Source organism: Orycteropus afer, unplaced genomic scaffold, assembly GCF_000298275.1.
Source record: "Orycteropus afer afer isolate SDZICR_OR568_19922 unplaced genomic scaffold, OryAfe1.0 scaffold00175, whole genome shotgun sequence".
NCBI lineage: Eukaryota > Metazoa > Chordata > Mammalia > Tubulidentata > Orycteropodidae > Orycteropus > Orycteropus afer.
Genome location: NW_006921762.1, coordinates 3,815,286 through 3,825,123, shown reverse-complemented (window position 1 = coordinate 3,825,123; position 9,838 = coordinate 3,815,286). Strand labels below are relative to the sequence as shown.

At 40.4% G+C, this 9,838-nt stretch overlaps 1 protein-coding gene across 1 annotated transcript in view; it reads left to right on the top strand.

Moving 5' to 3' along the window:
• The first annotated feature begins 2,054 nt into the window (after nt 1-2,054).
• Nucleotides 2,055-9,838, top strand: part of KLHL20 (kelch like family member 20) — a 165,603-nt gene continuing 157,819 nt past the window's right edge. The window contains exons 1-2 of the mRNA XM_042781816.1: nt 2,055-2,391; nt 2,912-2,975. Coding sequence (XP_042637750.1) covers nt 2,055-2,391; nt 2,912-2,975 — 401 coding nt within the window. The remainder of the gene's footprint in view (nt 2,392-2,911; nt 2,976-9,838) is intronic.

The following is a 9,838-nucleotide window of genomic DNA, read 5'->3' as shown; positions in this document are numbered from 1 at the left end:
CATGATTGTTTGGGACCAATTACTCATAATGGAAAAAAACGTTGGAAAGTCAAACACCCTGATCACATAAATTCTCATTGGAACATACTTTGGGAGAGCAAGATTTTGTCAACCTTGTTCCTTACTCTATTCCCAAAGCTTAGCACGGTATCTGGCAAACAATAGGTGCTCAATTAATAAACGAACACATTTAAATAAGTAGGATGTAGAGAGGGGACTGGCATTTGTTGAAAGTCTGCTAAGTGCCAGACACAAAACATTATATTCATTATAACTTACTTCTCACAACAATTTTATCAAGAAAACATTAGTTTTCTTTCACACAAAAGGAAAGTTATGCTTAAGAGATTGAGAAATTTGGCTAAAATCACAAAGCTAGTCCATCAATGGACTAGGATTTGAACCTTTGGATGTCTGGATTTAAAGGCCATTCATTTTCTATTGCAGACTAATTAACAAGAGGTAGTCTTTCATATAAATCATAATTGACCCGATGGCAGTGAGTCTGGTTTGTTTGAGTGTTTCCCTAAGGAGCTCTAGTGGTGCAGTGGTTAAGGCATTTAGCTACTAACTCAATGGTCAGTGGTTTGAACCCACGAGCTGCTTCGCATGAGAAAGATGAGGCAGTCTGCTTCACTAAAGATCTACAATCTTGGAAGCCCTATCAGGGTACCTATGAGTCCTAATCACTTGATGGCAGTGACAGTCCTTTTTTTTTTCTTTTTGTGAATCTTTCCCTTTCAGAAATAACTAAAAAATCCTGTGTAAATACCATGTGAAAAATATTTCAAGAATATCTAGTTAAGTTAAAGTCTACCTTAGATAGGCTTTGAGTATCTGGTTGATTGCCCTGAGTATCTGGTGAAAGCTTCATAGAAATACTTGATGAAGATGTCAAAGTTAAATGTCTCCAAGCACTTTTAGAGACATGATAGCTAAAAGTGAAACGAGGAAAAGTCTTTTACCAATATTCTTGAAACTGTATTCTCATCCCCACATTTGTATCACTACTTTGTTTTTTAAGTATATCTTAAGTAAAGATCAGATAGAAGTACCCTATCAAAAGACCTGGAGCAGTGGATAAAATGAAAAGGTTTTTTTGTTTGTTTGTTGGACATTAAGTAGTTTGAGGAAGTGCTTGGTGGCGAATACTAAGTGAAAGAGAAAGTTGACATAGCCTTAAAGTCCTGGATAACACTATGGTGCCTTGAAAACTGTTGTTGTTGTTAAGTGCCCTCCAGTCGGATTGACTCATAGCGACTCCTCCTTGGGTTTCCGAGGCGGGGTTATCTCTAAGGAAGTAGATTGCCCAACCTTCCTTCCGAAGAGTGGCTGGTGGAGTTGAACCGCCAGCCTTCTGGTTAGCAGTAAAGTGCCTTAGGCACTATGCTACCAGAGCTCCTAACGTGAAAACTATACCGTGGGAAATTGAGATCTGAGGACTCTGATTTGTCTGTGTATCCTCAGCATCTTGTACATAGAAGGGGCTCAAAAGATGTAGGTATGCGTCAATCATTCAATCCACGATTGTCCCAACAGGAGACCCACCACTACAAGTAAATCAAAATTTCTAGCTTTCCATAATTACTCCCACCTTTCTATCGTCTTCTACTGGGGAAAGCAGAGCAGAATGGAGGAGGCATCAGTATCCAAACACTGCCAGTTCAGCGATGAACTCGTTAAGTGATCAACCACCGGATGCAAGTAATGAGGACAGGTAATTATTCCGACGTTACCCGAATCCTCAGCAAAGGGTGCGGTTATTTCCTGTATCTCACCAGAACCTCTTGACCGTATGTGTGAGTTTCAGAGGGAATGATTTAGATATAGGACCGCTTCCTGCTAGTGGCGGGGGCGGGGAAGAGGAAATAGCTCCAAGAAGCGGTGTCCAGCCTGTGCTAGCGCCCGCGGAGGCGGAGGCAGAGAGGAGGCGGTGGGCAGAGAAGGAGGCAGAGGAAGCTGCGGCAGAGAAGAAAGTGTCAGAGCGGGTAAGTGAACTGCCTTGATCAGGGGACGGACAAAGAACAGCGCTCACAAGCTCGCTTTGCAAATTTATGGCCCAAGGTTCCCGAGATGCTGTGGGGACGGCGGTGCTTCGCTCATTGCCTATCAGTAGGTGCCCAGAAGGAGCTGTTGGGGCTCCGGGAACCGGCCTCGCGGGGCGCCAGACTGCGCTTTCTGTGTCTGACAGCCCTGTCTCGGAGCCTGGGGAGGAGCTAGGTTGTCATTCTTGGGCGTGCTGGGGATCTGCACCCTGCACAGCTTCCCCAGGCAGTGGTTGGAATTCAGGGGAAGGTAGGAGCTGCGGTGCGTCCCGTTTAACCCTAGGGACCTGCCGAGATCCTGCCAAGTGGGTGGTGGACATTGTTTCAGAAACTGAGGGAAGGGCTTGTAAGGTGTTTGTGACTGAAGTCATACTTTCCATACCCTGTTCAAGCTGCATGGGCCGTCGGGAGCAGAATTGTTTGTTTTTAACAACAAATACCTCTTCCTGCACTTAATCAATTCTGGACAAGTTAACAGCCTTCAAATCAATTGTTAAACCAGCGTATTCTCTATCAGATTCATCATGTTAGTATTGCCGTGAGTATGTGGTGAAAGCTCCATAGAAATACTTGGTGGAAATGTCAAAGTTAAATATTTCCAAGCACTTTTAGAGACAAGACTAACCTAGCATTCCCATTCTTTACCTTATCTTCACATAAAATTGTTTTAGCATTCACAGTAAGAATAAAGAGTTATCTTACAGGTACTAGATTCAGTTATGATTTTGTTTCTGTAAAAGGCCAATATAACATAACATGATATAACATTCTTTGCAATTGAACGAAATGAGTGAAATGATTGTATAGAAAGTGTTACTGGAAAAATCAGAAATAGTTTTTAAGTTACTGTTTTTCTGTTGCCTTAGGTTCTGCTTTAGAGTGTGGTGAAGGGTACTTTTCATGGTGCATGGAAGGAAAGCCAATGCGCAGGTAGGCATTTAGGAAGAAGACCTTTTTCACTAGCTGAAATTCATCATGTTCAGAGCTTCATTAAAAAGGAGAGGGTTATTTTTATTAAATTTTGCTTGGTACTAATGATTCTTGTTCTAAAATAAATTTTTAAAAATAATATCAGGAATTAATAGCTTTTTAATAGAGTAAAATATGGAACTTAAATTTCTAAAAAGTAAGCAGTTTTTAACATTTAAATCTTCCTTTTTGTGTGGTGATTTTTTTGTGATAATCATTAACTGTACTATGATAAAGTATGAGTTTAAAAGAAGATTCTGTTGCCATATTACAATTTTTTGTAATGCACTATGTTGCATATCTGATTGTGGTTTTGGTTATTTCATTGATGTTCAATAATATTTGTTCTGCTTATTAAAGTAGCTGCATTGCAGGGCACATTGTCCAAGGGTTAAAAAAAGATAGTGGACATAATTATTTACTAGTTATGTGCCGTCAAGTCAGACCCGACTCATAGCAACCTCTCCTAGGGTTGCTGAGGCAGTATCACTACAGAAGTAGATTGCCCCATCTTCCTTCCGAGAAGTGGCTGGTGGGTTTGAACTGCCAACCTTCTGGTTAGCAGTCAAGTGCCTTAGGCACTATGCTTCCAGAGGTCCCAATTATTTACTTAGTCTATAAAAATTTATACCAGTGAATGAGAAGATGTAGACTATTATAAGCCCTTCTCAATGCTACAATTTAGTAATGCTTTCTCCCTCTATTCTAACAAGGAGCTCTGGTAGCACAGTGGTTAAGGCATTCAGCTGCTAACCAAAAGGTCCCCAGTTCGAACCCACCAGCTGCTCCACAGGAGAAAGATGAGGCAGTCTACTTCTGTAAAGATTTACAGCCTTGAAAACCCTATGAGGAAGTTCTACTCTGTCCTGTAGGGTCATTATGAGTCAGAAGTGACTCATTGGTAGTGGGTTTGGTATTTGGAATTCTAACAAGTGAAACTAGAATCCATATTGAAATGAAATCAGTCCAATTTTGTTTCTTTTCAAATCCTACAACCTTAAAGTAAGGTTTCATTTTTAAAACTCCATTTATATTTATTGAACTGTATTTAGTCATCTGATATTTGATATCAAAGATTAAACACCCCTGGGAGTCCTTAAGAGAAGAAACATTCCATGATGGTTATATAACTTATAATTTAGAACCAGTAACAATAACCAAGGGAACTCTGGTAGTGTAGTGACTAAGGAACTTGACTGCTAACCAGAAGGCTGGTGGTTCAAACCCACCAGCCACTCCTTGGAAGGAAAGTTGGGCAATCTACTTCTGTAGTGATACTGCCTCAGAAACCCAAGGAGGGGTTGCTGTGAGTTAGGTCTGATTCAATGGCACATAACAACAACAATAACCAAAATATATATATCTTATTTTAAACCTGTAATTGGTTTATTGATTGACTTTGAGCTGTTCAAGGAGCCCTGGTGGCACAGTGGTTAAGTATTTGGCAGTTCAAATCCACCAGCTGCTCTGCAGGAGAAAGATGTGGCAGTCTGCCTTGGAAGAGTTTGTAGCCTTGGAAACCCTATTGGGCAGTTCTACTCTGCCCTATAAGGTGGTTGTGAGTCAGAACTGACTCTACAGCCACGGGTTTGAGTTTTTTGTTTGTTTTTTGTTTTTTGAGCTATTCATCTTCCTGTGCCCCAGTTTACTTCTGTATTTATTTTACCAGGATATTGGGAATTAATGAATGCTTACAAATGCTTCGAGATTTCCAGGGTAAAGATGTATGGATGGAGCAAATGCTGTTACCTTACTTATATCTTACTCTGAGGAAGTATGGAGTATACTTAATTAATATATGTTAAATACTTCATCACCTCAACTTTTAGCACAATTGCAAAAGCCACTGATTGCTACTCATCCTCAGCTGCCATAAATGTCATATCTTATGTAACTTCTAACACAGAAGCTTATTTTTTTAAAAGGGGGAGGCAGAGCATAATAATTTTTTATGAGTAATTGCTATGTGAAATATTCACTTAATCACTCATACCTACTATTTTTCCCCCCTTGCTTTCCTACATAGTACTGCCAGTTACTCAAATCGTGTTGGAGAGTTCTAGTGTCATTAATTGTTAAGGTACAACTTTCTTTATCACCATCAGTTGGCTAAAGCCTGGCCTGCCCATTCTTCTGTGGTCTGACTTTCACCTGCTGCCTATATTAAGTCGTGGTCACATTTTGCTACCTTTTCCTTTTTTGGCTGCCATTCTTTCTTCTGCACCCAGAAGACAGTCTCTAGAAAATAATGCTGGTTTTACACTCAGTTGTTATAGGAAAAACTTTGAGTGAGAAGTAACTCTTTCTGTTGAAATTATTTGCATACATGTTAATTCTTCCTATTAGATTGTGAACTCTTTAAGTCTCATATGCCTTCTGTATCTTTGAATGCTTAGAACTAGATGATTACTATGGTTGTTTAATGACTGAATAGATCTACATATTTTTCCCTTCCAAAAAAAAATCTGTTAACAAGAAAAGATTGCAAATTATTGTTAAAGATATTCTAATGCTTAATTATAAAATATTGTGAAATTGTTTAATAATTTATTAGTATAGCTTCATTACATTCATTTATTTATTTAACTAGCTATGCATATATGTGGTGTAAAATTTTTACAATACAGTAGGGTTGTTATGGATTGAATTGTGTCCCCAAAAAATATGTGTTGTGATTCTTAACCTGTAGGTCTATGGTTATGATGCCATTTGGGAATGGGTTGTCTTTGTTATGTTGAGAAAAGATTACTGCAGAGTGTGTCTTGACCCTATCTCTTTCGAGATATAAAAGAGATTAAACAAGGAATCCTGCTAGCAGAGATTGGGTAAGTTAGATACCAAGAGACATGGAGATCCCCTAAGAAACCAGGAAACAGAAACTGAAGGAACAAGGATCTTCTTCCAGAGACACAGAAAAAAGGCCTTCTCCTAGAGCCAACACTCTGACTTCAGACTTCTAGCCTCCTAAACTGTTAGAAAATGAGTTTGTGTTTGTTAAAAACACCCCTTGTGATATTTCTATTATAGCAGCATTAGATAACTGAGACAGAATTTGGTCCTGGAACAGTGGGTGCTGCTCTAACAGATACCTAAAATACAGAGATTTTGGAATTGGGTAATAATAGGTGGAGGCTGGGAGAGTTTTAAGATGCATATAGTCAAAGCCTAGATTGCCTTAAAGAAATTGTTGGTAAATTATGGATGTCAAAGGCAATTCTGGTGAGGTCTCAGAATGAAGTGAGAAGAATACACAGGGAAAAAGCTAGGGAGGCAGAAATGCGTAGGCGGGAAGGACACAGGGAAAGGGTGACCACAGGGAGCAAGTGGGAGGAGAGCTGTTACATTGTGGGGGATGTAATCACTGGCACGAAACAAAATGTGTATGAGCTGTTGGATGTAAAACAAATCTGCTTTGTAAAATTTCACCCAAATCACAATAAAAAAGTTAAAAAAAGAAAAGTGGGAAGCGCTATAGAGAAAATCTCTGTCATCTTACAGAATACATTTGGCACCAGCAAGAGAATGTTGCTAGAAAGGTGAAATTAAATGTGCTTCTGGTGGGGCTTTAAAAGAAAATGATGAACATGTGATTGGAAAATGGAGGCAGTGTGATGCTTTTTATGCAGTGGCAAAGAATTTGTCTGAATAATGTTCAAATGTTTGGCGGAAGGTAGAATTTGTAAGTGATGAACTTAGATATCTAGCTGGTGAGATTTCTAAGCAAGCTCTTAAAGGGGCCATGTGGTTTCTCCTTGCTGCTTATAGTAAAATAAGAGAGGAAAGAGATGGACTGAAAAATGAACTGTGCAAAATGAAAACAGAACTTAAAGATTTGGAAAATTCAGTTGTACAAACTAAGGTCATATGTCCTAGAATGCTCATCAAATAGAGTGATTACACCATCTTTTGTTAAAGAGATTAAGCTTGTGACTGATGGATCTAATAAAACTATCATAGAGAAAACCCATCAGCTTAGACTGATGGGCACAGACAAAGTAGGAAAAGAAAAAACACTGTGTGCCTCTTGGAATTCTACAGGCAGGAAATAAGCCAAAGGAGCTATATCCTTCACCCTCCAAGAAAAGGATCATCCCTGGAGCAGCTTGGAGATGTGCAGAACTGTTGGAAGGAGCATAGGAAGCAGAACCTTCTTATTTTAGAGGGTTGGGCCACAACCTCCTAGGTTTCAAAGAGTTGAATCTTTGCCAACTGATTTCATTGTGGGCTGCCATTAAGGTACACCAGGGAAATGAGGCCACTGCTGAAAGCTGAGGTAGTGGGGCTATCATGCCCGGGTGACAGAAGAATGGGGTCTGCAAGTCCAAGAAGGTAGAGTTGCCACTCAGATGGACTTGGATAATGAGGCTGCCTAAAGCCAAGGGATCTACATTGCCATCCCAGAAGGCCTAGAAGGGAGAACTTAAGCCCTGGGCCAAGGGTCCTCTACCTAGAATCCAGATGGTATGACTAAAACCTCGAGTCTGGAGGACAGGCCCATTGCCCAGATGGTCCCAAAGAGCATGATTATTTTCAGGCCTTGAGAGCTAATGTAAATTGTTTTGCTGGGTTTTGGATTTGCTTGGTGCCTGTTATCCCTTCATCCCTCCAGTTTGTCCCATTTGTAATGGAAATGCATGCCTACATTGTGCCTGGCATTTCTCAAGCTGAAAGAACTGAAGAAAAAATTTAAGCCTCGAGTTGCAGTATTAAAAGATTCAGTGGGCAAAATATTGAATGATACAGGAGACATCAAAAGAAGATGGAAGGAATACACAGAGTCAATTGGTTGATATTCATCCATTTCAGGAGGTGGCATATGATCAAGAACCAATGGGATAGGAAGAAGTCAAAGCTGCAGTGAAGGAAGTGGCAAAAAACAAGGCTCCAGGAATTGACAGAATACCTGTTGAGATGTTTTAACAAACAGATGCCGCACTGGAGGCACTCACTTGGCTATGCCAGGAGAGTTGGAAGACAGCTACCTAGGCAAGTGACTGGAAGAGATCCATATTTGTACCCATTCCAAAGAAAGATGATCCCACAGAATGTGGAAATTATCAGAAAAAAAATCATTAATTTTGCATGCAAGTAAAATCTTACTGAGATTATTAAAAAATGGTTGCAGCAGTATATTGACAGAGAACTTCTAGAAATGCAAGCTTGATTCAGAAGACGACGTGGAACGAGGGATATCATTGCTGGTGTCAGATGGATCTTGGCTGAAAGCAAAGAATACCAGAAAGATGTTTACTTGTGTGTTATGGACTATGCAAAAGCATTCAGTTGTGTGGATCACACCAAATTATGGGTAACATTGAGAAGAATGGGAATTCCAGAACACTTAATTGCACTCATGGGGAACCCATACATAGACCAGGAGATTGTTGTTCGAACAGAACAAGGGGACACTGCATGGTTTAAAATCAAGAAGGGAGTGTGTCAGGGTTGTATCCTTTCACTACACTTATTCAATCAGTATGCTGGGCAAATAATCTGAGAAGCTGGACTATATGAAGAAGAATATGGCCGCAGGATTGGAGGAAGAATCATTAACAACCTGAGATAATGCTGATGACACAACTTTGCTTGTTGAAAGTGAGGATGACTTAAAGCACTTACTGATGAATATTGAAGACTACAGTCAGCGGTATGGATTACACCTCAATATAAAGAAAATAAAAATCTTCTTAACTGGACCAACAAGCAATATTACGATGAATGGAGAGAAGATTGAAGGCTTCATATTACTTGGCTCTACAATCAATACCAGTGGAAGCAGCAGTCAGGATATCAGACGATATATAGCACTGGGCAAGTTTGCTGCAAAAGACCTCTTTCAAATGCTGAAGAGCAAAGATGTCTCCTTGAGGACTAAGGTGCGCCTGACATAAGCCATGATATTTTCAATTGCCTCATATGCATGTCAGAGCTGGACAGTGAATAAGGAAGACTGCAGAAGAGTCCATGCTTTTGAGTTGTGGTGCTGGCAAAGAATGCTGAAAGTACCATGGACTGCTAAAAGATCTAACAAATCTGTCCTGGGATAAGTGCAGCCTGAATGCTCTTTGGAGGTAAGAGTTGGCCAGACTTTCTCTCATCTACTTTGGTTATGTTGTAAGAAGGAACCATTCCCTGGAGAAGGATATTACGCTTGTTAAAATAGAGGGTCAACAAAAGAGGGGAAGGCCCTCAATAAGATGGATTGCCACAGTGACTACAATGATGGGGTCAGATATAGCAAGGATCATGGAGCTGACACAGGAACGGGTAGTGTTTCATTCTGCCATGTATAGGTTTGCTATGAGTCGGAGACTACTCGACGGCATCTAACAACAACAACCTTGGGCCTGTTCCACCATTGTACTTTTTAAACAGGTAACTTGTTGTCTAGATTTCACAGGTTCTCAGATAAGAGCAATTTTGCCCTAGGATGGAGTATGCCTAAAGTCTCATCCATGTTTGATTTAGATGATTGAAAGGTTGAAATTTTGGACTTGGAATTGCTTTAAGACTTTAGGGTTGATGTGGTGGAGTAACTGTGTTTTGCATGTGGCAAGGACATTAATTTAGTGGGAGCTAAAGGGTGGTGTGGTAGTTCAGTTTGTGTGTCAACTTGTCTGGGCCTGCTTGAGTGGCTGGGCAGCTAGTGGTAGTTATCCCCCATGAGGAGACTGGCAATCAACTCCATGGTGGGATCTACCACAAGCAGCTGGGTAGCTGCCTTTGGGTATGTGGTCTGCTTCCTGTATATAAGGAGAAGCCTTTGGGTATGGTCTCTAGACTATGGCATGCTTGGACCCTGCATGTAGCCATGTCATTGCTCA